Source organism: Cimex lectularius, unplaced genomic scaffold (assembly GCF_000648675.2).
Source record: "Cimex lectularius strain Harlan isolate CLEC.00 unplaced genomic scaffold, Clec_2.1 scaffold112, whole genome shotgun sequence".
Lineage (NCBI taxonomy): Eukaryota > Metazoa > Arthropoda > Insecta > Hemiptera > Cimicidae > Cimex > Cimex lectularius.
This window is the reverse complement of record NW_019392699.1, coordinates 1,541,184-1,568,050: the sequence shown is the minus strand read 5'-3', so window position 1 is coordinate 1,568,050 and position 26,867 is coordinate 1,541,184. Positions and strand designations below refer to the sequence as shown.

The 26,867-nt window shown below is 33.0% G+C and overlaps 2 protein-coding genes and 1 long non-coding RNA gene across 5 annotated transcripts; 1 reads left to right on the top strand and 2 right to left on the bottom strand.

Moving 5' to 3' along the window:
- The first annotated feature begins 222 nt into the window (after nucleotides 1-222).
- On the top strand, nucleotides 223-3,244 carry LOC112126649. Its single transcript, XR_002910111.1, has 2 exons — nucleotides 223-371; nucleotides 2,733-3,244. It is a non-coding gene; the product is annotated as an uncharacterized LOC112126649 (long non-coding RNA).
- Nucleotides 3,245-5,377: 2,133 nt separating this feature from the next.
- On the bottom strand, nucleotides 5,378-7,083 carry LOC106664430 (WD repeat-containing protein 92). Its single transcript, XM_014390132.1, has 8 exons — nucleotides 6,764-7,083; nucleotides 6,606-6,706; nucleotides 6,400-6,530; nucleotides 6,177-6,278; nucleotides 6,011-6,126; nucleotides 5,822-5,956; nucleotides 5,672-5,769; nucleotides 5,378-5,606 (listed from the first exon to the last, which is right to left on the bottom strand). Exons 1-8 carry the CDS (start codon nucleotides 6,965-6,967, stop codon nucleotides 5,399-5,401), a joined length of 1,095 nt encoding a protein of 364 aa, XP_014245618.1. The 5' UTR covers nucleotides 6,968-7,083; the 3' UTR covers nucleotides 5,378-5,398.
- Nucleotides 7,084-9,982: 2,899 nt separating this feature from the next.
- Nucleotides 9,983-26,748, bottom strand: LOC106664519. 3 transcript variants are annotated; one of them, XM_014390309.2, is made up of 12 exons: nucleotides 26,452-26,748; nucleotides 26,053-26,123; nucleotides 17,647-17,835; nucleotides 17,246-17,338; nucleotides 17,116-17,185; nucleotides 16,960-17,057; nucleotides 16,740-16,897; nucleotides 13,313-13,452; nucleotides 12,591-12,711; nucleotides 12,357-12,530; nucleotides 12,144-12,284; nucleotides 9,983-10,205 (listed from the first exon to the last, which is right to left on the bottom strand). In XM_014390309.2, the coding sequence occupies exons 2-12, from the start codon at nucleotides 26,105-26,107 to the stop codon at nucleotides 10,011-10,013; spliced, it is 1,434 nt and encodes a 477-aa protein (XP_014245795.1). In that variant the 5' UTR covers nucleotides 26,108-26,123; nucleotides 26,452-26,748; the 3' UTR covers nucleotides 9,983-10,010. The 3 variants fall into 3 exon arrangements, with proteins under 3 accessions (XP_014245795.1, XP_024081844.1, XP_014245796.1); XM_024226076.1 differs by having other exon boundaries at nucleotides 26,456-26,748; XM_014390310.2 differs by lacking the exon at nucleotides 26,053-26,123 and having other exon boundaries at nucleotides 26,456-26,748.
- Nucleotides 26,749-26,867: the final 119 nt, after the last annotated feature.

Genomic DNA, 26,867 nt, shown 5'->3' with positions numbered 1-26,867 from the left:
CGGGCTTTAAACCCCGTGTGCGATTTTGAATAATTTTATCAACCCTAATCAGTGGTTTGTAAGTGACTGCACACGAAGTTTAGCAAAAATAATATTAAGGTATTTTGTCTTTGGGAATGAGCATATTGCCTCTCCCTGCTTATGACCCTAACCATCGAATTTACAACCACTGTGCGATTTTGAAGTTTAATACTTCACAATGACTAATTTGACGTCATTTTTTCCATGCTTTGCTAATAATTAGTATGGTATCGATATTTTTGTTTAATCCGGCAGGTACTTCAGTACGTTGTTGTTGTTATTGTTGTTGTCGGTATAAGGGGGCAAACCACTTTAAGAAAATCTAAGTATCTACAAGTTTAAAATACTAGGTAAGAGTTTAAATTGAAAAATTACGAGTTATGTCAATTCTATACTGATCTCAGTTGACTGACGGTGTAATAATTGATAATCGTCTTTATGTCAAAAACCCAGTCAGTTAAGACATAAAAGCTACTAAAATATCTGGCATTTTGATGAGTTTGCTACCTATTCTGCTTAAGCTTTAAATCATGAAGTGGACAGAATTTTTCCTTATTCTATTTGTGTACTTTATTTAAGACATTTTCTGATTACCTACATTCGCATGTGTCCAGAATTGAACCTATGACTTCTCGCAGCCCACCAGAATTCCAGCTTTCGTTTATTTATTTACAGTAAATTACTGACAGGCTGTAAGAATCACCGCCTTGGGTTTTGGTAGTCCGGGGTCAGACCTCGGTCTTATCCGTCCAAGTTTGGGCTCCAGGGCTATCAACAGCTAGGTCATTTCAGCCCTCAACGACATTCACTTTCTAGATCCAAACCCACTCGTACATTTTCAATACATATTTTCCTATTTATGTACCATTATATAACTGGTCTAATTGAGGATCGATGGGTTCACCATTAGACCTCTCACTGCCCATTCACTCTCAATAATCATGCAAGGGAATTCAAAACGAGTACTGCACATAACAAAAGTAAGTGTTTCCTCCAAAAATTAGTACACAGCTTTGTTCAAGCACAATTCTTATATTGGATGGCATTCCTATACCCTCTACATGCCTCAACCTTACATGGCCTATCCTTCATCGGTTGAGGATGATCCTTTTTCTCCACTTTAGATCCTATGAGGTTGACAGTGCTCTCTATTCGATGGCATTCCTTTATCCTTTATATGCCAGACACATCCGCAGGCTTTGGTCCAAAAGTAAGTGTCCTCAACCTGTCATGGCCTATCCTTCATTGGTTGAGGATGATCCTTTTTCTCCAGTTTAGATCCTACGAAATTGACAGGGCTCTCTATATGATAGTATTCCTATACCCTCTACATGACGGACACATCCACGGGCTTTGGTCCAAAAGTAAGTGTCCTCAACCTCTCATGGCCTATCCTTAATTGTTTGAGGATGATCCTTTTTCTCCAATTTAGATCCTCCGAGGTTGACAGTGCTCTCTGTACGTGTGAGCTCTTCCGATCCAGACCATCGACGCTGCCACTTTCTAATAATCATATTTTTAATCATTGGAACGTCCTGGCCTTAGCCAACTCATCTGCCTTTTTGTTACTTTCCAGATTTATTTGTACATCTGATGAATATTTGCCAAGTATTAGTTACCGTGTTCAATCAAATTTTAACATCATGTTGTTAAATAAAACCGAATTGTTTTTATTTAAACCGACCTTTTAAACAATTTTATTAACAAACTAAAATCACATTAGACCAGACCAAAAATTTGATAAAAACAGCACAGAGGCTAATAAATAACAAGTAAATGAAAGATGCACAGATTTTACAGTTATTTTACTGTTTCAGTCAGTCAGGTAGTACGGTGTATGCTTTTAGTTCCAAACTAGTCTAGAAATGCCTACCTTAGTACACAGCTTTGCTCAAGCACAATGGACATAGGAAAACCTAAGGTTGGTTCTGGGACATGAAAGTATAGAAAGAAACACCGACTAGCATAAGAAGGTGCAGTCCTCTCAACCATGGGACCAGAACCACAACTAAGCACAGGGAGTGTGCTAAAGTTAAAAAGCTGGAAAAATCTTGAGAAAGAAAAACCCAAGCACTGGATGAAAGCATTGCTTACCTTGAATTTCTCAAAAAGGAAATCGAAGATATTCTCTCCCAATAGACAAGATTTGAGAATACCAATGCTCTCTTAACTACCACCTAAAGAAGATGAGCAAAGCAAAAATAGAAACATACCAATTCTGTCAAGAGAAACCAGAGACATTAGCACATATCCTTGTATGTGAGGCGCTAGCCTGTATACGTGTGGCCTCTTCAGTAAAATACTTAGGAAAGTGCTTAGTTTTTTGGAAAAAGCACTTTCCATGGCAATACGATTATATGAGTTTTACAATAGACCGATGTAAGTTGCAGTTTTGACTTCTTGACTCCCCTCCCCTCCAAAAAAATAATATTTATTTTAGAAATGGTAAACCCCTAGTAAAAACCCCTAACCATTTATTTTTTTATAGGGTTATGTGTGATTATGAAGCACACCTCACATAGAATCATGATGAAACTAGCAATAATATAAATTTAATACTTTTATAACAGACAGAAACTTCACCCTGACTCACTCTCCCTTGGAAAAATAGTCATAGACAAAACAGTAAAATAAAATATTGAAATTTTATTATTTTTTCTTTTTTGTTTTGATGAATTAAAGCATTCAAAAATCAAACATCTTTTCTTAAGAAAACTGGCTGAGATGGGGCCACGTCCCACCGGTCTGTCGAAGTCAGTACTGGCTTCGCCGTCACGGAGTGAGGCCTCCGGCTCGGGAGTTACGACGCCCAGTACACCCACCGGAGCATTATCGACGCCCAACTTGAACCGTCAGAGGCTGCAGTTCAACGAAGTCGTCGACAAGAGTAAGAGTCTGTTGGTGAAGGAGGGCCACCAGAAAAGGCTCAAGATGCTGAGAAAAGAGCTGGATTACCTGAACGAGACAGCTTGGCAGTACCAGCCAATCGAGACTTACATCGGCCACTGATTCTCATTTCATATTTTTTCTACCTATTATTGTAATTTTTCTTGAAGTCAAAAATTAAACTTTTTTTTTTCAAAATGTATATCTTTAAATTTCGTTTAAATTTTCAAAAAATTATTACCTAGCATATTTATGTAATGGTTGCCTTTGGCCCTTTGTTATGGCAAGACCATGAATTTATTATATTTGTCTTTTTTAAGTAAATGGTTCTCAAAATAAATTGGCTTTTATTTGTACTTGTCCTGAAGGGTCACAAACACTAATCATCATGGTGTAATCTTGCTGCTTTGGTATGTTGGACGCATCTTAGCATTTTGTCATCATTGGTGGGTTTGAGTCTGCCACATCCTGCTTATATCCCTGACACATCATGTATATTCAGACCTGAATGATCAAAAATGACCAAACTACAATATCACTTTTTAATGCCAAAAAGTTTACACACGTACAATCTTTCCTCTATTCTTTTCTCCCATTGAGCAGCTGGACATTCCAGGCATTTTTTAATTGCATTTAAAACCCTTTGGCATTTAAATGAGTCATTGTTTGGTCGGGAGCATATAGGAAAACATTCGTATGCTTTTATGCCAAATAAGTTCATAATTATGCTTGAATTTAAGCTTAAAAAACTGCAATTCCAATTTTGATTGTCTGCCATTAGGTAAATCATTTACTGAGTTTGATTTTAAGAACTTATTCACACACCTTTATAAAAATAATTTAAATACCGATGGTTAAAATGTATTTTTAAATATTGAATTTAAGGGGGGGGCCTCAAGGCGTTGATTCAGCGCTCATCACTGTAAATTAAAGGCCCCAGGTTTGAATCCAGCAGGAAAGAACTTATTTGGTTAACATTATGCTACCACTATTCATCCCAAGTTAAAATTTATCAAGAATAAAAGAATATTGCAGAATTACAATTTACAATTTAAAAATATTAGTATAGAAGCCCACAGAACAGGCAAAGTAAGCCCTCAAACCAGAACCATTCAAAGGAGTGGTATAAAGTATATAATCTGGTATACAAGGCCTAATATGCATTGGGATTCTTTGAGTTGACTCTTTAAATCTCCGGAGAGTTTCGGCTCTAGCCTGAGTCCAGGATGCCCCGACTCATTGTTGCAATGAATCTGGTGTGTTGGGGGCTAGCATTTTCGGATTCTTTTGAATCCCATCAGATGTGGGATTCTTTGACCCAACATTGCACAACATTTGCCAGTGCAGACGTGAATCAGAACAAGTGCTCTTGCTTCATTTGTTTAGTTGACATTCTAGTGAGTGTTTTCTTGAAGATTTGGATACTGTCTTGTGTAAAGGTATGTTGTGGAGTACCGAGTTACAGTTTATTGAAGACATGCATTCCCATCAGTGTTTGTGGGAAGTATCATTCACAGAATACAGAAATTGGGAATTGAAAACAAATGCACACCTTAAAAGGACAGTTTTTTAATGCACTTCCGGTTGGATGCACAAAGAGCAAGGGAAATTCCTGAGAGCTAGTTCCTCCGTCATTTTCGCAGGCACTGATGAATGTGAACTGAATCCTGGTCTGGACACAATTCTTTGTCACGGAGCAGAGTCGGGGCTGCATCACAACAATGAAACTATGCAGCCCCGACTCTGCCCCGCAACATGAATCGATTCAAAGAATCTCAGTGTGTAGTAGGCTTAAGGCTCACGAGGCGAGGTCTCCCACCTGATCACACACAGCCTTGTCAACAAGGACCCAGGGTCCACACCCTCCAGTGTTCATAACCTGCGGCCACTTCTTGTCGAAACTGGAGATAAGATGGGGAATGGACCAGAGATAGTGGAGAGTCAGAATCTGAGTCAGGTACAGACAAGTCAGCTAGGTTTGTAGGTGGTCTTTCCAAGGAGTTCAGTAGAAAGATTCTGGCAATCAGCCGTCTTCAAGGCCAACAACCTTGGACGACAATGTCCTCTCCCACACGAAGACTACGCTGAGAAATAAAACTGCCAATAAAATTTAAAAAAATAAGCCAGAAGTGCCGCTCCTTAGGTCATTTATTTCATTAAGCCTTCTTTCTCGTATAAGACTGATCTGCCTCTTTAAGGAGATATACCAGGATAGGAGGGACGGATAGATCCAGCATTTTTTATTTATATTATAATTTTAAAAAAGCATCAGAGGACCTTGTGTGTTTGACCAATCATTTGGATGTATGAGTAAATATGTTTAAAAAAATAAAATAACAAAAATACAGAAGAAGTAGATGTTATATATAAAAGTCCAGATGCATAATTTTTAAATATATTCAAACAACTGTGCTATTCATGCTATAATTAGAGCTGTATTAAGCCAAAATAAGATAAATAAAACATCACGGTAAAAATCAGTAGTAACCTACTAAAATGTATTTAATTTTGTAACGATTACAACTTTGAAAGATTGGTCGAACGAGGTAGCGAGAGCGAGTCCAATTTTGTCAGGGCTCCAGTGAAACGAGGAGATCGGCTGAGTTGTCAAGAAACAATTTTGCAAAAGCTCCAGGCTGCCCACAACCCCGACTTTGTCCCCGTTTGTATCTTCGTAAAATCTTTTATCAGGATAATTGCTAAAAATAATTATATTTTAGAAAGAAAAAAAAGGTTTAAAAAATGTATTATCGGTATCGCTTACTATTTCCAAAGGTAGAGGCTTCCATTGCCGCCGCATGTCATAAACAATTCTCGGTTTTGTGGTAGATGGCTCACCTCCCAGATAGTCGATGAGTGTGCCTAAATATTAAATTTAGTAATAACTTATTATTATCAATTTTATTTCCTTTACCTTTTCTCTCAAGCAGGCAAATCCTTTTTTGTGGTGTTGGGTTCTGAGATCATAGACAAAAAATTTGGACTCGAGGGTGGTTGCTACCAGCTTGTTCATTTCAATTTCTTTTCTGTCAAACTGAAGTCCACAAACCTAGAAATGATAAATTAGTCAAATAGAAATGTATTAAGAGGAACATCCTCATACCCCATTTTTAACGTTGGTTTCCCAGCGGACAGACATCTTTTTCAAGTCGAACATCTTTATGTCTCCATTATCGTATCCGGCGCAAATTATTCTCTCTTGGTTGTTATAGGAATTGCCTAAAATCATACTGTTTAAGATTGAGAATACCATTGTGTTTAGACCGTACCGAAGGTGACACTCCAACAGTCTCTTTTTTGCTCGTAGTCAGTAGGTTCCATCACAGCCACTGGAACATCTTTTTGTCTTGGATCCCAGAGCTTCACAAGACCTGAATAAATATATATACTCAAGTAAATTGGAAAATTTAAAAGTTTTTTAGTAATCGAATTAATTTAGCAAAACCGAGCCTGCTACAAAATTCAACTATATGTTAAATGAACAATTTTTACCATCTCTACTTCCAGTTACTATTTCCGGTGAACCGCATCCTACTGTCTGGCCTCCGATACCATCCATACAGTTAATAATTGCCTCATGAGCATTAGCATGGTAAACAGGAGAATTTAAGTTCTCCAGATCCCTTTTGACAAATTCAAATTGTCAAATATTCAGGTTCATTAAATCGTTAAATATAAATTTATGAAATGAAGTATACCATATGTCAAGATTGCCGTTAAAATCTCCTGTAGCAAGGTGACGATCTCGCAAACTCGTAGCTCCAAAAGTGCAACATTTAAAGGAGTGCTCTTTCTCGGTCTATTGCAAAATTGTGAGATCAAGTCTTGAAATTATTCATAAGTTCAAAGCACTTACCTGCTTCACGATAGAGCTATCGCCAGAGGTCATTTCATATATCTGTATAATGCCATTTCCTTTCGGTTTTGATCCGACAATGACAAATTTGGCTGAACAGGGAACCCATTTACCATCAAAAACGGAGAAGTTGAGAGACCTCTCGTTGTGGCAAATGATCTGTGGTTTCCCAAGCACTTTTGAGGCTTCATCAAGCTGAGCCATGTTTAACACTCAATTACCATGCCAACTGTTAAACGATGATCTTTTTTAGCATTAACACTGTATTATCATTCTAATGAATATCAATAATATTTATATTATATCATTTTTTGTTTGTATTTTAGTTTAATAAAAACACATGTCAAAAATATTTTATTTTTAACTATGTTTAAGAACTCCAAGGGAAAAACCTAGTTTTAAGAGAAAAAATTTCATTCTAATATAAATATTTTATTTTGAGATTTCTCAATGTGGTCTGCAGGGTGAAAAACCTGTAGCTATTTCATACTGATCATTTTGGTTTGTCTATCCTCTGCCTGACCAAATCAGCGAGAATAGGCTGACCAAAATAAACGGTAATGACCAAATTGCAATAGCAATGGTCACAAGCAACTGAACATCATGTTTACCAGGAAATAATGTTGTAAGTGTTTTAGATGTTCTTTAAGCTGAAACTGAACATCACGCCTCTCCCTGCTTATAACCCTAACAATGAAGTTTAAAACCAGTGCATATTCTGATTAATCGAGTGCACAGGGATCGACATCAGAGTTGTCTGATTTTGTTTTCCGAGGAGAATAGCAAGATTAATATTTTGTTTAATTAATGTTTTTTTTCCTTTAAGTCTTTTATATCTATTTAATTTTATGTCAGTGCCATTGGACTTTTTATCTAAAATTTTGTAAAATTAAATATATTAAAAAAATATTTTGTTTATTTCAAGAAAGGCAGAAAAAGCATTTCTTTTTTTTTCCCTCCTTTTTGCCATTTTTCAAACTCATAAGTTGTGGTTGAGATAGGAAGTTGATGTCCGAGTGGATCGAGGTGACGATAGCTCAAGTGGTAGAGCAGTGGCGTATCTAGCCGAAGATCGTGGGTTTGAATCCCGCTCGTGCCATTAACTTTTTTTCATCTCAACTAAAAACCTTAATTAATTGTAATGATTTAATTGGTCATGTGGACCACGAAATTAGTGAATTTTCTGATAAAGGTGCTGTTCACCACTGTTATCATTCGCATAGCTAATTTCATGTAATTTTTGTGTTTATTATTCCAAGATTTCAATTCTTTTATTAATGTAGCTACAGTTTATACCAAAAATGGATGTGGGCCCATTTGTTGTTCTGAGGGTCTTTTTAGTTGAGTATATTTGCTAATAAGACCTCTTTGATCTGGGGTTCACTTTAACATTAGGTTATTTGTAGTTTTTGGGGGGGATTTAGGCAGTTCAAGTTATTCTCATAGACGAGTTTCTGTTGGTCTCACCCTGTATATAACCTTAATCAATGATCAATAGAACTAACTAAAACATTACTTTTAACATTTCTTCTTGATGTCTGCTGGATCATTTTGGTCTTGTGTCTTCAATCATGGGTTTGTCTCGCCCCGCTTATCTCCTTGACTAACGATCACTTTAAACAAAACCAGTTAGAACAGGCAGAATTGACCAAACTACAACTTTTTTTAAAGAGATTTCTTATTGAAAAATTTCCTTCAGTCAGTCCCCATCAAATTTCTTTCTTTCTAGAATTTTTGTATCTTCTCTTGCATGTTGGCTACGAGGTCCTAGTGGCCCTGTAATGCATAGATTTACCTATCTTTACTGTTTGTAACTTTTGTTGAGTTTTTATTCCCCATATTAACAAGCCATAGGAGATTCTCAGGTCCTATTATTGTCGTACATAGACAACATCAATTACTAATAAATTTTTTGACATGTTCAATAAACTTCTACTGTTGGCAAAATTTTAAATACTTACTTAACTGTACTTAGAAATTATCCTCTCTTTGATTTTTTCAAATTGCAACGTACAATTCCAGAAAAACCCAGCTTCTATACATATTTATTTTAGCTATGTTAAACTTTAGGGAGAAGATTTTCAAAACAAACTTATAACTTGGATAACATTATATTTGTTTATATTACAATTTTGGTAAATATTTTGTTTTTTTAATGGTAAACTAAATTTTCTGTTATATTTAGAATTGAATTAAATTTATAGCTGCAATACAATATATCTTCTTTTTTTGTTACATATTATAAAAAGAAATAAATTACCATTTTATATACAGATTTTTTTTTTTAACAAGATAAATATAGTGTGCAATTTCTGTATCAACAAGCATATACATCAACTGCGGCACCATTTGTTAAGCACAGCCTGTGTATTTTATTGATGCAGTGTTCTTACTCTACGTTTATCAAAAGAAAATGATGTGCAGGCAACAAATATTCAACAACCAAAATGTAAAAAAATCAGCCTTATCTCCTGAATGTAAAAACAAAAAAAAATCAACTGTGAACAACAAGAAGCGCATTAACAAATTAAAACCTTGTGGGATTTAAGGAAGATATTCTTATCCTTAAATAGCAACAAAATGGGTGGACGAAACAACTGAAATGCATTTGAGATTCTACACTCGGATTGTCTTTTTTAAAATAGAAGTTATTAACAAATAAATTAGTACTCAAACACTCAATTTGCAATTAGTCCCATAAATATATATATTTTTTATAATAGAAAAATTGATCCCCAGTTCTCTAATGATTGGCAACTGACTTAGCTTTACATTAGAAATTAATCATCTAGAGAAAAATAAAAAGGAACTTATACATATAAATCTATTTTAACAACGCATTGTTATAATAAACCATATCAAAATAAAATAATTAATGTACGAAATTAAATAAAATAAATAAATACTTCCATCAATATAAAATTATAAATCCAAATTCCAAGGATTTTAACCAGGAGAATAAATAAACGTTCACAATGTGATTTGAGACGACATATTTTGGCTTCCGTTTTGTCTAATAAGTTATATGGGATAAAATAATAGTTAAAACAATTAAAAAATTAATTATTTTTTTGTTAGGAAACAATTTTGAGCTTTTAACATTTTAACAAAAAGCAGCATTAAAAATCTCAAAAATAAAAATTGTTATAACATTATTATTATTATTATCGTTATTATTTATGTCTTGATATACTAAACTTGTTGAACAAGAAAAAAAACTGTTAAGGCTTATTTAATTGTTTTAATTTTATAATAAAAGAACATCTGAATTCATTTTTTCCTTGTCCTCTTTTAAGGCTTTTCTCCTCTCCTCGATTAATTTTTTCCTAGCTTCGTCTCTTGCCTTCATCGATGGGGCATCCTTTAATTCATTCTTTTTCGCCATTTTGCGTGTGCTAGTTGCAGCCCGATTGCCCGGTCTTAACATTTCGGGTTTTTTATCCTAAACAAGATCAAATCAATTATTTGCTATTATTCTTAAGCAAAAACCAGTTGTATAAATTAAAACAAATTAATAATTACGAAATAAAATTGATACAAGATAATGAACCAAAACCTTTACCACGGGGATCATAATAAAAGCTAAATTGTCAAAGAACTGTTGAATTATGTTAATCTATGAAAACAAGCATAATTCAACATACTAATTTATGTAGTATTTAGTAATCGTTAATTACTGATTATTTAGAGATAGTGAGATGTGGTCTGGTGTGAAATAGGTTAGAAAAACATTTCCTTTATCGTGCCAACGTTTCAATCTTTACTGAGATCATCTTCAGAGCTTGGGATTTATAAACACTGTTTAAATTATGCAAATAAATCTAAGATATGAATATGAATTTATACAATGATGTACACAATATAGTAACTTTACATTGGCACAATAAAGAAAAGTTTTTTTTTCATCACAGATCAAATTTCAAGATCTCTAAATAATAATAATATATTCTTCTTGTGAAACATTTAAGTCAATTAAAGTTCCTAATAACATTCTTAAGCAAATACAGTTTTGAACAATTAAAACAAATCAATAATTGTCGCATAAAAACAGTAAAGGCCAAAGTAATGAATCTGAACTTTAATCAGAGATCATAATAAATCATTAATTCTTTGTGAACTGTTAAATTATGTTAATCTATGAAAAGACATTCAACACACAAAAATATTCTTCTCATGTAACAATTAAGTGGGGAGGGTCGAACAATTGTAGCAATAAATTTTATTAAAGTAAATGTTTGTGTGCATCATTTGGTTTAAAAGATTCAGAATTTTGAGCATCAAAAGCGTTTAATAAATTGAAAATTTTGACAAAAAATTTCAATGTTATTTCAATTTTTTTTAATAATCTAGTTTTTTCTGCATCATTTGTATTATCATTGAATAAGACTTGCAATTTTTAGCTATAGCTGTAGATTTAAAAAAAATGAACAAAAATTTCAATTTTATTTGTAAATGACTTGATTTACATCTATTGTCTTGCATCATTTGGTGTAAAAGACTTGCAATTTTTAACACCAGAAGCACTCAATTTTTCTTTTTCTTTTTTTTTAACAAAAGTTTCATTTTTTAGTAAACTAGATTTTTGTACATTGTTTGGTGCAGAGGATTTGCAATTTGGAGCACCGGAAGTGTTCAAAAAAAATTGAGCAAAAATTTCAAGTATCGGGTTGTCCGGAAAATAATGCAGGATTTTAAGTTTTCATTAAAAAAAATCTATATAAAATATTCTGTTTACGTTTACAGGATTACTCATTTNATTATTTTGATTAAAGAACATTGCTTTAAAGTAACTAGTTTCTTTTTTTTTGTTTAATACCAAAATCCTGCATTATTTTCCGGACAACCCAATAATTTAAGTTATTATTTAAGTTATTTATTTTATTTTTTTAATAATTAACTAAAAAAATAAATAAATAACTTAAATTACATTGAAATTTTTGCTCAATTTTTTTTAAATAATAAACTAAGCGAAACTGTATATGACAGAAATGTTAAATAAAGTTTACCTTATAAATGAAAAAAAAAAAAAAAAAAAAAATTAACTAGGTTTTTTATGTATCACTTGGTGTAAAAGACTGGCAATTTTGGGCACCAGAAGTTAAGAATATTTTGACCAAAATAATTTTTTATTAAATTAGATATAACAGGAATCCAAAGGTAAAAACCAGGAGATGAAAATTTGGGGCAGATTTTTAAAATAAAATTTGTAAAACAAAATTTACAAAAAAATATTCCTCAAGTTCATCATACATTACAACAACGAAAAAGAAATAAGAATTTGAGAATTGTTGACCTCCCTGCATTAAGACAAAGTTAATTCCAAGTTCCCAATGTTAGATTAAGATTTTATAAAATTGTAGCTAGGTTTAAAATTGCTCACCACACATTTCCAATTGTTTTTCTTCATCTCAGCAATTTTATCAAATTGGGCCAGAACATCGTTAACTTGTATCATGACCATATCCCAGAAGCCTGCTAGATCTTCATCAGTCGTCGGAAAATGCTCACCCGTTGAACGTTCCTTTCAACAAAAGAAACATTGTACTGCTGAGAGAAATAATTTTAAAAAAAATAATAATAATAATATACATACTATGTTTTTCTTGCAGAGGCCCTTAAATTGATTCAATTTTTGTGAGACTAAGAGTCTTGCCTTGCCGGCTGCAGCACGAAGTACACCACTGGCATCTTCATTATCACATGTTTCAAGCTCTTTTTCGGCCTTTACGGCAAGGCTCTCAAGTAGATTCACTTGGTCAGAAAGGAGCTGGAATTTAAGTTTAAAAATTAACTATTAAGTCTTGTCATGGAAGGAGAGTTCAATTACCTTGAGATAATAATGTCCATCTTTAACTTCAATTAATGGTGATGTTACTGGAAGTGCTGTAGCATCAACGTCATCCCTAGCTTTCGCCTTTCTGTCCATAGATGAATCTTCATCCACAGATCTGATCGACAGAATTTTAAAATTAACAAACAATGTTTACATACAGCGCTAGAAAAAACAAGTTATGCCTTTAGTCTTTAACTAATCCAAAATGTCGACAATTCCCACGTTCATGCCAACTTGAAACGGCGGAGATTCCGAGATTGCCTTGTGTTATCTTGCATTTCTTGAGTCTTGTACAATAAGTTTGATAAGTGTATTGAAAAAAAAAAAAGCTACTTACAAAACTGATTATAAATCTAAAAAACTAAAAATAAACAAGGTGATAACAATTTGAGAAAAGCAGCTGATGGTTGAAAGAAAAAGGTGTAATCTAACTTGTGTTTATAGACCTATGAAGGCACAGTGTCGCAATCACAGTGGGCCATTTAAAGCTTACTCATCCATGAAATAGAGTTTAGGGATGGTTCAAAACTCGAGTACTAATATGAAGTGAAAAAATTACAAAAAACAATTTTTAATTACTTAATTTTTTATTAGTTTATTTTTAATTTTAATTAGAATTATACTGTTTAGGATAGTTTGTCATGTCAAAAAATTCATTCTCAACGTAAGTTTATAATTTTATGTATATATTTTTTTAATAATCTAAATTTTTTTACCTATACTTATCAGGAGTAGATGCACGAGTCTTTCTGTTGGCAACAGCCAACTGGGCCCGAAATTCTGGCCGAAGTAGTTTAAGAACAGGTAGTGATGCTTCATTCTGGTCAGGCAATGTCATTGAATATAGTGATGTTTCCTATTAAAAAAATTAAAAAATATAATTCCTGTCATATAAGAAGCTGCAAAGGACATTGACATTGTGGATGAGGGATTAAACCACTTCTCAATACTTTATTCAAATTATCATCTTCTGCCAAAGAAAAAGTTCGATGAGGACACCTATTACCCCTGAACCCTTTTGTGACCTATCAAACATGGATACATCAATAGGTTAAAAATAAGTCTTTCATTCAATGGGAATGAAGATGCGTGTGTACAATTCTGTCAAGGAAACATGACAGAAACTAACGACATAACAACTAAATCTAGGGCATGTTAGGACTAGAATAATAGTACGATGCAGACTCCAGGGGCAAGTGTACAACTCGGAGCAGTTGAAACAAGCCAAGATATTGCCAGGAAGAAAAAAAGAGGCAGTGGAACATGTTCTCAATTGGTGCAAAATCTTATGTAAGCTAAGCTCATTTATAAATTTTAGATGTGTTTTCATTTCAATTTGAAATGGACGGCATAAGATTCACATTCAACTGATTCACAACAATAATTGTAAAAAAAAAAATGCTCGGACGACCTTCCAGAGGTTCTCTACAAGTTGTGTTGTTTCAACAATACAAAATACAGTTATTGATAATATAGTTAAGTATTACCTTTGAAATAATCTCAACTGGAAATCTTGCTACGAAAATATATTTTTTTAATATTTTTTTTTCAATTTATAATTCATATTTTATAATTCATAATATTTTATTATCCATTTAGCCTGGAGATGGATGGTTGGATTTTAAGTAGGAAATTGCCGACTATTTTTTTTCGAACTAGGAAATAACTTTTGAGGACAACCAAAATATCAGGTCAATAGATACTAGTATAAAAACTAAAAATCGGCTGTTTTTTTCTTTTTAATCTATGCCAGTAAACAACATCAAAGCGTAAATAGCAAAATAATAAGTAAATAGCATTAAATAATAGCATAAATAATAAATTATAATGTGTGATGTTTAGTGACCGTTAGCTAATGATTATTCGGAGATCCTAAGATGCGATCTGATGTGACGTAGGTTTAGAAAAACACTTTCTTTATCGTGCCAACATTTCGACCTTTATTGAGATCATCTTTAGGGCCTGGGAAACATAAACATTGTTTAAATTATACCAATACATGTAAGATGTAAAGAAATGAATTTCTATCATTGTAGAAAATTCATTTTTTCACATCTTACATGCATTTGTATAATTTAAAAATGTTTATAAATCCCAGGCCCTGAAGATGATCTCAATAAAGATCGAAACGTTGGCACGATAAAGAAAATGTTTTTTCTAAACCTACGTCACACCGGACTGCATCTCACAATCTCCAAATAATCATTAATTAACGGTCACTAAATACCACACATTTATTTATACAATGATAAAAAAAAGGCCAATAATTGAATTGAAGGTAGGAAGGGTCATGGTTATGAGGACAATAGACTGCATTATTTAACTGGAAAGGGAAGAGGTGTTCAAGGTAAAGTGGACATACGTGAGTGAGATAATTAGAGTTTAGGAAGTCAGATAAAGATCTACTAAAGAGTACAGCAGTTCCTGAATAATTATTTTCAGATTAGTGTGGGTTGAGAACATGTGAAGAAAACAAAAAATGAAAAGACGCTTTATAGAACATAATCAATTAATAACAAGTAATATTTTGTCACACATTTAACATTTACCTGTTTTAGTCCAGATGACTGCAAAAACTAAAAGATATTTGTAGGCAGTTGTATTGTTCACATCACTTTTATCTACTGTCAAAGCCTTTTGTTCCAAAGATAAAAATTGAAAGTTCAAATAGAAAGTCCTCACTTTTGACATTCTCTTTTGCTTAGGCTCATTTTTACAATGCAAAATATAACTTTTGTAAATACGAACAAATACCTCTAAAACGAATCCTCGAGAAGTGTTTTTGCCCATTATTGAGGAATGTCTTTTCAGGAGAGTTTTAAAATAAATTTGTTTAAATCACGATAAATGTTGTGTTGTACATAATACATAATAATTTAAATCTTTCAACGAGTCTTATAGCAGAGTAACACAAGACACAGTTGAGACTGAGAACACTTTTGGACAATTACAGATAAACTGGCAATCCTAATGTTTAGTTGTTACCAATCAGAGCCAGCCATGTTAAGAGCAGAGAAGCAATAATATTTTGGATGAAGGAGAAGCTTTTGACGAAGAAACAGAATGGATGAAGACAAAGTAATTTCTAGATAAAAATAGGAAAGAAAAAAAAAAGAACACCTCTTCTCTTTCCAGTTAAATAATGCAGCTGTAAATAGCCTGAACAATTTATTCCTCCACAAAAGAGAAATTGTTCCTTCATAATTCCAAAAACAGATAGTCAAAAAAATTCAAATGAACATAGAACAAGAGCCCCATGTTAGGAGGAAAGAAACTTCCGGAGGTTTTTTTTTTTTTTTACTGATTTAGATGCTAAAACGCGCTCACCTGCCTATAACCACAGTCGCTACGTCCAGGACCATCCAGCCTGATTTATTTTGTATTAAGATGCAGAAAGAAGAAAAAATAATTTATTCAAGGACAGGAGTGTAAGTGAGTCGCCTAGTTACTTGGTGGCACGTAACAATAGGCCACACCAGGATGACAGTAGTGCATTGTGCTTTGTGTAAGGAAGTGCCTGAAATCTCTCTCTCTCTCTAAATTAACTAGAAAACTATTTCTTTCCAAAAATACTAAATTAAAATATGATTTATTAGGGTATAAATCAAGTTCAGCCCATGACATCAATCAGTGAAGAATGTTGAAAGGCGAACATTACGATTTTTATGGAGATCCTCTTTTCTTTTCCATAGAGCAGGTCTTTTAAAAACTTCGGAAATAACCTCGGCCATCAAATAACCATCAGAAATCACTACCTACAAGGTAAAAAAAGCAGACCCACTCAGTTACTAGATGATTCGCTATGTAACCACTTGCTAGTGTGGCCGATCTCATGTTCTACATTGTTTGTTTTATAGGGTAACTCCTTGACACTAGTCACTTAGCTTGTCACTATCAGTGTGGCCTTAGTGGAGCCACTGACAAAGCTATAAAGGCTAATTAACAACCTGAAACTGAGTGAGGTATAAAAAACAGGGGAGAACAACAGATCTCTTCAGGTCGAGGTGCAGAAGGCTTTGTAACCCCTATCCCGAAGTAAAATTTACCTAGACAACCAACTGAAGTATTTTCATAATTTTCTAAATATTAGTTTCATCTATTATAAGTATGTTTAAAAACAATAATAATAATAATAATAATCACCTGGGTTGGTGGAGGTTCTCTATTCGCGTTTACTTTTCGTGAGGTATAAAAACCCTGAGCAAGAGCACCTGGGCCATACAGCCTTTCGACCCTTTGCACTATGAATGAAGAAGGGGGTAACTGCTCGTTAATATTTGTCGGAGTTATCAGCCTTGATCCTAAAGGCAAGCAAAAAGGAATTAAACACTGATCGAAAATAACAAGGTGTTTTAGAAAATACCTTTAATATGCTCTCCGTTTGTCGAATATTCAGTCTCGGTGTAAGATGAATACCTCGAAGTTGTTGTATTGTAAGATGAATAGCTTTCTTTCACTAACCTGTAAAACAATCTAGTTTATATGTTAAATTATAAGAAGAATATCGTTGAAAACGTACGAAGTTCTGTAATTGCGGTTTTCTTGGGTGACTGGCATGTTGGCAACACCAAGACCTCCGTTCAGAATATCTGAAAATAGATTTATTTATTGATACTGTGATTACACAAATATATATTTTTAAGTCTTACCTTTCCCCTGAGACTGCATTTGTGAGTTTATTCTTGTAGGTACTGACGATAAATAATTTCCTCGCTGATTGGTAAATGAAGCATTCTGATTACCTAAAAATAAGTATAAAATGTGTAAAAGAAAACATAATTTAACATCTAACATGAAATTCTCAGGGGAAAAAGTGGACCCAGTGTATGGTTTATTGAAAAAGTTAATTAGCCTGAAAGAGAAGGCAGAATAATAACCCCACCATGTAAAACGAATGTACAATGTGAGATTCTTTGAAAGTAATCAACCCTAGTTAAAGATGCAATAGTGCTTATGCATAATTTGGTGCATCAAAAGCCCCCAAAAAATAATTATTTACACAGAGCAATTTACAAAAACTGTTTTAACACTTGAAATGCAATAACTTTACCTTCAACTCTTATTGGACTGACAGTCCGGGACCTCAGGCGGTGCCTCTTTTTGGAGTCATAACTCAACGTTTTATATCCACTAATGCAGCATGCAAGAGCCACATACGACGGTTGTTTGTGCACTTCCTCGATCACGACCTGACCTTCATTCTTTGTTTGGTTCCCATTTGTCAAATCCGAATTTGTATCTATAAAATTTCCAGGTACAAGATAGAAGACAATTTAGAAGATTTATTTTATTGTTGATAGTAACACTGTTTAACCATTTCAACATGGGGATATCACACTCAAGCCAATGCGTTCGAAACTGGGTTAGTGAATGAACTGGTATGTAGAACTAACTTAGCATACTGCACAGGTGAGTGCTTAAGTAGATTTTCAGTTTTTGCATGACCTCCCATACGGAACAGAATGGGTTGGCTCATATTTCCGAACAATGTAAACACTTCATAAATTTATTTAATAATATGATTCAAAATTGACTTTTGAAATTATAATCAAGTTGTATTAATAGAATTTTTTTCCTTTAAATATAAAATAAACTCCCTTTTAAGACCCTCTTTAATGGATTAGAAAAATATTCCTTAGCATTAAATAATGTAAAATGAACTAGCAAATTTTTTTCAATAAATTACTGAACAAATTTTGTTCTACTCCGTACTCAAATCTGTCATTACAAATCTAAAACTATCCAAATCTCCTCGAAAATTATACTACATTAAAATTTAAGAAACAATTTGATTTATTGTGGAGAGAAAATTTAAAGAATAGCCATTATCCTGAATACTCAATAGTGCAAAAACTTTTTTTTTAAATTAACTGGAGGATAAATTTTTAATTTTCAATAATGCTATTATATACAATGTCACGCCATTTTTAAACATTTTTGAAAGACACTTCTATCCCTAATATCTCAACTACATGCTAAATGTTGTACATTAATATTAAACAGCCATCAGGACGATGATATAATCATAGAAAGTTCAAGATATTATCTTGCCTTCTCATTTCCAGAGCAGCGGAAAGGGAAATGAATATGTAATATATGTAATTTTTATTTTAAGAGGATCAATTTTCAAAAAGCTCCTCCTGACATCAATTTTTACTGTGAAAGTTAAGAAAATATTCTGAAAGTTCATGAAAATACGATTATACCCAAATAAAAAAGCAATATATAATTAGTGTTTATTTGAAATAAATCAATGTTTTTAACTATCTCTTAAGCCTAAACCATTTAAGGGACTTCAAAGAATTGTTTTCGTAACCATACATAAAGGAAAACACTGTCGTTATTTATTAAATTCTCCCCAATTTAACTTTATTTTAAAGTGAAGGCTTGAGATATTTACAATGATTGTGTCGGGTAAAATAAGTCTGTAGTGTCTTTTCATAGAAAATTTAATGAAAATTTTAGGCACTTATTCAATTTTGATCAAAATTATATTTTTGTTGCCATTTTGTTCCAGTATCAATATACCACATTTCATGTAATTTTGAAATCCCTTCCTCCCAAAATTTTTCAGATTTTTGGGTTATGAACTCTACAATGTGTTTTCTCCAGTCCTCAAGTGAACTTTTTTCCCATTAATTTTCCAGAGCCCAGAATAAATGAAAATCTGATGGAGCGATGTCAGGCGAGTATGGGTGGGGTAGCAATCCCAGTTAAGCACCAACAATTTAAGACTTAACTTGTTAGTATGAAATCCAACAGGTTTGCTGCGTTTTCTCCAGGAGTTTCCTCCACAGATCATCCCCATTTTATTTTATTTATTTACTTTAAGAGGGAATCGCAGATAGAGATGCAGTCCAATAAATTATTCTCAGTTAACACGTAAGGAACCCGCATATTGCATCGACAAACATATCCAGCTGCTCTCAATGCGATGAAAAGCTTGTATGAGATATTTTAAGTGTTTCTGCGATGTCTCACGTTATTGAGTAGGGTTATTTGTAACAAAAGGACCACCTGAGCACTTTGTATAGTCCAAATCAATATTTCCAATTCTGAACCGAGTAAACCAATTACGGAGAGTACTTTCAATTAAAATGTCATTACCTTACACCACAAATTTTCCTAGCAGTCCGAGCTGCTGATTTCTCCTTGAAATCATTTTTAAAAACTGAAAAGGCAAAAACGTACTATTTTTCTTTCATTTTATTAAATTAGCATAACACCTTGTAAAAATACAAGCTCCCTTTTCAGAGTGTGAAAACAATAATGGCTAAATAAATGTTTCAAAACAGAGCAGGATAAAATCAAATCGCAACCGACTTATTTTACAAAACATGACTACTGAACCGTAACGTGAGAATTTCTGGGGTCGTTCCTGATCATTTTTGGTCCGTCAGATGTGTAACAACACCACTGAAAACCGCGAAGAAGGCAGACCAAAAATTATCGGAAATGACCATGCTACAATTACATTTATTACTTTCAATTAAAAAAAAAAAATGTTAATTAAAAATTTGCTTTTGGCATTCTGAGTGTGATTTTTTTCGGTTTACATTACAATTAAACATTATTACAATACCCATGCCTATTTACATTTCATTTCTGACTAAGGTGGGTAGGAACACAATCATGCAATTGAACAGAAATTTAAATATATAAAAAAAACTATTATTTTCTTTATGCATTATTTAAAAATGGAACAAATTAATCGATACTGGCTACTTATTATCTTGGACTTTGAGCAGTTAGTTCTACAAAACATTTATCAACGATTTTAACAGCTAAAAAAGCGGACAAGTTACTATTACAGTACATAAGACATTAACAAAAATATTTAAAATTCTAAGGAAGTTTTTCTATTTTATTATTTTAAATTTGAAAAAATACCAGTTGTTCAAGAGTACCCAGCAATTTTATTAACTTTCCAACTTTCCTTTTCTCTACCATCATGCTAAATTTCTTGTGTGGATAGAACCTATATATGTTGCATAAACAAAAAATACCATAATATATAGGAGAAGGCTAACTTTTCTGTGTATTAACTCATAATCTAATAACATAAAACACATAAAATTAGGGTTTTTTTCCATTGACGATCAGACTAGAAAAAATTGGACTAGGAATGTGCGATGCCTTACAGAGCAATGACTTAGGAGAAATCCCATCAGGAACAGAAAGCAATGATGAGATCGCATGGATCTGGGTCAAACTATTTCAACAAGGTTAGCAAGCAATGCAAGCTTTTCTTTAGCCTTGATCCTTCCCACAGGCTTGGGCTGTTTGTTGTTTCTGGTTGATGAATGAATAACCAAGCTGTCTCCTTAATTTTGAAAAACGGCTGTTTTGCCAACAGAAACATTTTTTTAACTAAAACTCATAGATCAATTTTTTTTGCATGACCCAAATAACAAATAAAATTTCACAATATAAGCGAACAAGTGTTACATTATTAGATAGATACACAATATTAGATGGATTGTAAGATTATTAAAGAGGTTTAGGGGAGAAATCAAAAACCCTGATAGTTAATTGTTAATAAGGTAATTAAAGAACTGTACACTAAACAAGTATTCCTTCAGTGGCTTAGCACTGTCAAATTAATTAGTAATTAAATAAAAAATAACACATCTTAGCACTGATTATCAATCTGAAAACTTAGTTTGTATGTTTGATGTGTCATATTGTCATAATCACAAAATGAATATATACATAAATCACTGATGAAGTACGTTGTGATTAAAAATCAAAATATTAAATGTAGTATCGATATGTCTTTTATTTTGGACTTACTAGATGTTCACTCGCATTTGCTTATAACTTACTGTAAAATATTAAAAGCCAGAGAGTTGAAACATTTTTTTTTTTTTTTTTTTTCAATTTTGAACCTTAATTTTCTATTTATTTTTAGGGGAGAAAATCTTAATCATCATTAAATTTATGTGGCTCTTAAAAACGGCCAAGGCAATGTGTGTGTGTGTGTGTGTGTGTTTTATAGATTTTATTATTACTCCATTTAGTACTATTCACTCCTCAATTAATTATATATGGGTATCTCCAGGATTTATATACTATTTTATTATCACAATTCCTGATTAGAAATGGATTTTAGGGCATCTCTCCAGTCTCATTTTGTTTTTGAATGAACTGAAAAATAAGTATATTTTGGACAGACATTTAAATAGCCATTTGCATATATTAATAAAAGAATGTAAATGACCTTTGTAGACATTCGAATTGTGCTAAGGTTTTTTCTGGGCAAAACTGTGAACAAGCTCACCAACAGTGCAGGTCTCTAAATTCTTTGAGTCTACTTTTCTGAAATACTTTTCTACAAGGTTTGTTACTTGAATGATACAAGTGATAAAAAATAAAAGTTAAAAAAAAAATTAAACACATTAACATAAGCAATGCTTCAGTAGTGCAACGAAAAATGCTATTTTGTGCTGAACTACTGACAGGAGGGTAGGCATTTCTGTGATGCATATAAAAACATATTTGTATTGTCACAAAAGAGCAATTGAAAATGGTAAAAGTACATATGTGCGAAAAAAAATCCTAACAGGTTAACGAAAATTAAATGAAAAATAAAATCCCCTTGAATAATTAATTATGAATACAACTTATATTCTGAGTTTCAAGCCTGACAACAAATGTCTATTTTCAAAAATGCAAATATAAAATGAAAATACTCTACTATGGGAATTGCAGTAAAAAGGGACAGTTAAAAATCATCGGTGACAATTTGTAAAGATAATAAATAGTATCTTACAGATGGAAAGGGATGGTGCTCGGTGGATAGAGTGATAAAGGGAATTAATTAGGTTTGAGACACAGAGAGGAAGGAACAACTGAACGCAGTACTTCTGTGTTTAAGGGACAGAGAAGAACTTGGATGGGTGGTACAGCCACTTAGTCGGTGTACAGATCAATGGGACCTACTTGTGGAGCCAAATATAAAATGCACAAAACAATTCATAAAATGTTTAGGCTCATATTCAAGCTCGGCAGTGAATGAATCAAAGTTAAAGAGAATATAGTGGGGAAACCATAAGTTAATGCACACGAGTGAAGGCTGGCATGATGGAACTGATGGAGGGAGGAAAAGTTTTCGGGAAATCCGGGATATCTGTGGCTTCTGAAGGTTTTTGACAAGAGGGCAGAAGGAAATGGAGTTAATGGTTAAGAGGGATAAGAGAAAAGAAGTGAATCTGATCTACAATAATACCATACAACAAGTTAACACCATTTCCAGCAATCTAGGAATTAAGTCTAAGTTGTCCTGAATTCTTACATTTATAGCTTGTAAGGAGGTAAGATGGAAAGATGAATTTGTGAGTCATGTTCTTAAAGGTAATGAATGCAATATTTTACGGATTGAGGGAAGTCACATATAACAGAAAAAAAAGGAAGTGAAATTTCTTGGGCTTTGAGGCTATAAAGAGGTGATGGAAAGGTGAGAGGATGATTATTTTGGACCAGACTTCTTAGGAATGGTCTGAAAGGGAGGAGTGGATCGAAGGATGCATTAATGTCCATTGACCTACAACCTATGACCAATGAGCTTTTCAAGAGGTAAAATATAGTGCCATTTAGTAAATGATGTAAGTACAAGCGATGTGTCAAAAATTTATAAAGTAATTATAAATAATTTAATAAAACATGTAGTTTGCAGCACCTCTAGGAGCAAAGGGAAAATCCTGTACATGTTTAAACGTTAAATAATAAGGAATTAAAGGCAATAAAAGGTATATTTAGTTAAAATATTTTTATGCATATAATGTTCAACATATGAAAAATGAAACAGAAGCCCTAAAATCAATTTCTAAATAAAACTGTATTATTTATAAAATCATTACGTTTATATCATAATGTACATAATTAATTCATAAGATTTGATTATTAATACTATCATTAATATTTATTGAGTTTTTATTGAAATGAGTGAAACTAATATATTTCTATTTCCTGATTCATTCTATCTTAACACACAAATTACTATCTATAAGTCTGTATGTATGAATTACTATATATACATGCTACAAAAAAGGAAGTAATTAAATAGGGAAAAAAATTAAATCTGTGTCGTAATCAAAGGTCAATTGAAATGTACATTTGTTCAAAAATATAATTCAATAATCAAGATAAGAAATGGACATCAATCTGGCATTTAAAAAAAAAAAATAAATAAATAAAAAATAAAAAGTTACAGGTGAAAACCAGTCAAGAGTAATAAGAATTACTTGTAATTTTCACATTACAATGTAATAAAAGTTAATTTGATGAACTGACTTAAATTCAAGGGTTCTTTAAATCTACTTTGTTATAATAATGGATCTTTTTGGGTTTATTTGGGAAGTTTATCAACACTACTTATGAAGACTACATTTTGGCACTTGACCATCATTATTTATATTTTTATTTATATATTTTTGCACCGAACAAATGGGTATTTAGGCTTATTTCTTAGCTTGGACAAGATTTCCTCCTATGGTTTGCAGTGTGATAAACCTACAATTTGATCCTAGCTGCTTTGGCTTTTTACTGTGTTCATTAGAGGTGTCTATATACATCCTTGATCAACAACCTTCTGCAGCACAATAAAATTACAGGCCACCTGTTGATGAAGGTGTCAAAAGAACATCTGACAGACTGAAAACAGCGACTGCAAGCAAACAAAAAATGTCGTTTGATCTTTATCGATGATCTTAGTCTGCTTATGCTGAGTTGATCTGTAAAATGAATTTTGGCATTTCGCATCAGTGCTTTGCAGCAAAATTATAAACAACTAATCATTCAAGATGTCGAGGATAGGCAGACTAAGATGATCAGTAAAACTGTGTTTTTATTGTGTAAAATCACTAAACGCAAATCACTCACGAATGTCTTGGGTTAACCATTTCTACAAGGGAAACATTTCACAGTATAGAGGTGAAACAAGGTGAGCCATCAGTTTTCCCGAGACATTAGGTTTATATCTACACCTACTGTAGCATCAGCGTTTGCTATCATTGCGATTCTTCAAGTTAAGAATAAAATATTTTTAAAAAAAATGAAGAAAACGCTACATTTTCTTCCATTTTGTTCTTACGATGACTTTTACCTTTACCATCCCTCAAAAATCTGATATAGTTGGATAAGTCAAATCCAGTCCTTCTGGTTCATTCTGAAGCTTGAAACACATCTGTGCTTACAGAGAGAAATGGACAACACAAAGCACTTTGATGCACACTGAACATCGGCTCACCCCGAAACATCCTCGCGAAAAAAGTTTCTGAGACCCGGTTAAGTATCTGTAAAGCAAGACAAGTTTTGCGAACAAGTGATTTTCGCACAATGGAAAACCAGCTTATGGATCAAATTACATTTTTGACCTGCCTATCGCCGCTATTTACAGTATGTCAGTTGTCCTTTTGACATTTTCATCAACAGGTGGTTTATAATTTTACTTTTCTGTAGAAGGTTGTTGATCAACGATATAAGCATGGTGAGACATGAGACAAACACATCAGTGAAGACAGTAAAAAGCCTAAACAGCTAGGATAGTCTGACAAAAATAAACAGTAATGATCAAGCTACTTCAAGAGGAAATCTCACAATATTTAGTCAGACAAAAACTGATTTTTAACGCGTAAAAATGATAACAATAAGTGCTGAAACATAGTTCCCATAAATTTTGGTCATTGTGTTGCTATATTCTAAATTTATATAATAAAACTGTCCAAATATAGAAACTGAGAAGCAAAAAGGGAAAATTTCAAAATACTTTATAAAATTTTTGAAATTAATTTTATGTTAAAAAGCAGTCATGATGAACCGGCATTTGGCCACTTAATGGGCCTTCATTCGCAGGTTGAACTACTCAAAGGAACTGTACCTCACTGAAGATGGCGCAATACTGAAACCCGTTTGAGTAGTTCAACAATTTAAGACCCAATGCCGGTTCAGCATGAGCCTCACAGACCAACACCCAGGATCAACTCTACAAAAAACAAAGTATTTGTCAAAACATTTTATCATTTTAAGTCGTAAATATGACCTTATTCATAAGAAGAAATTATTTGAGATATAATGAAATTTAGTTTAAGTGATTTAGTGTCTTTCGTCTTGTTTTTTAAAGTAGATCAATAAATATTTAATGCAATTGATCGAGTGCTTGAGCCTTCTGCCTGGCATTGTGACATTACATCAAATAAAAACAAAACACAAGAATGGTGTAGTGTTAGCTGACTATTTGTGATAAAACAAACAAACACTTTTTAAAAAAAAACTGTGGGGTAGGGTAAGGGTTTAAAAAAAAAGGTGGTTTGTCGTAGCACATGCCAACTCCTAATACCAATTCTACATGCACCACCCGTGTAACTGTTAATTATATAGAAAGGAAAGACCGTCAAGTCCCAGACTTTTGTCATTCCGTTCTATGATAACCAGACAATTCACAGGTGACAATTGTCACCTTTTGTCGCGGATCTTTCCATTGGTGATTCCATCAGGTTATCAGGAGCGACCATTCTGTCGTTTTACGTCCTAAATAAATTATTTTCCTTTTAAAAATATATTTCTTTTGTTTCGAAACATCACAAGACAAGTTTGACAATGCGTTTTTTTTTTTTAATATTTCTCTATGTAGTTTATTACAATGTAAAAACGAATAATTTATGTAGGCTTCGACTTTTCTTCAAAACAAAGTGATAAAGCTGATTAAATTATTGATAAGGCGCATATAGCACGCTGACCTGCGCTTTTTTTTAACATAATTTTGAATATATTATTATGAAATTAGAGTAAAAAGAACAGTTAACCTTTATTGCACTTTTAGAAGAACAAAAACAAGACGATATAAAAATTGACTGACCTGCCTTGGATTTGAAAGCGAAGCGAGGACCGCATAGATTCAATTACGAAGGTCTTCAAATGAGAAAATTACTGGAGGACCAACAGAAGTAGGCGACATGCGCTCAACAAAGGACAGTACGGCGACAACCTATGGCCATATTGTTTTGACACCGTTCTGAACTTATGAGTTATGTAGGACTTATGTTCTGTCGGCTCGCCCCCCCCAAAACACCGGTATCGATAAAACGCCTTTTAAAAACTCAAACATTAAACATTAAAAAAATGCAATGTTAAAATTAAGCCGGATAATTTTTGAGCGTTCAGGTTTTAAGTTTTTATCAAGCGTTAGTTGAATTTTGTCGACTGACGTCAAAAACGGAGTCAACATTGACACTTGTTACACAAACGACTACTGCAGAAAATATAGAAGTGTTT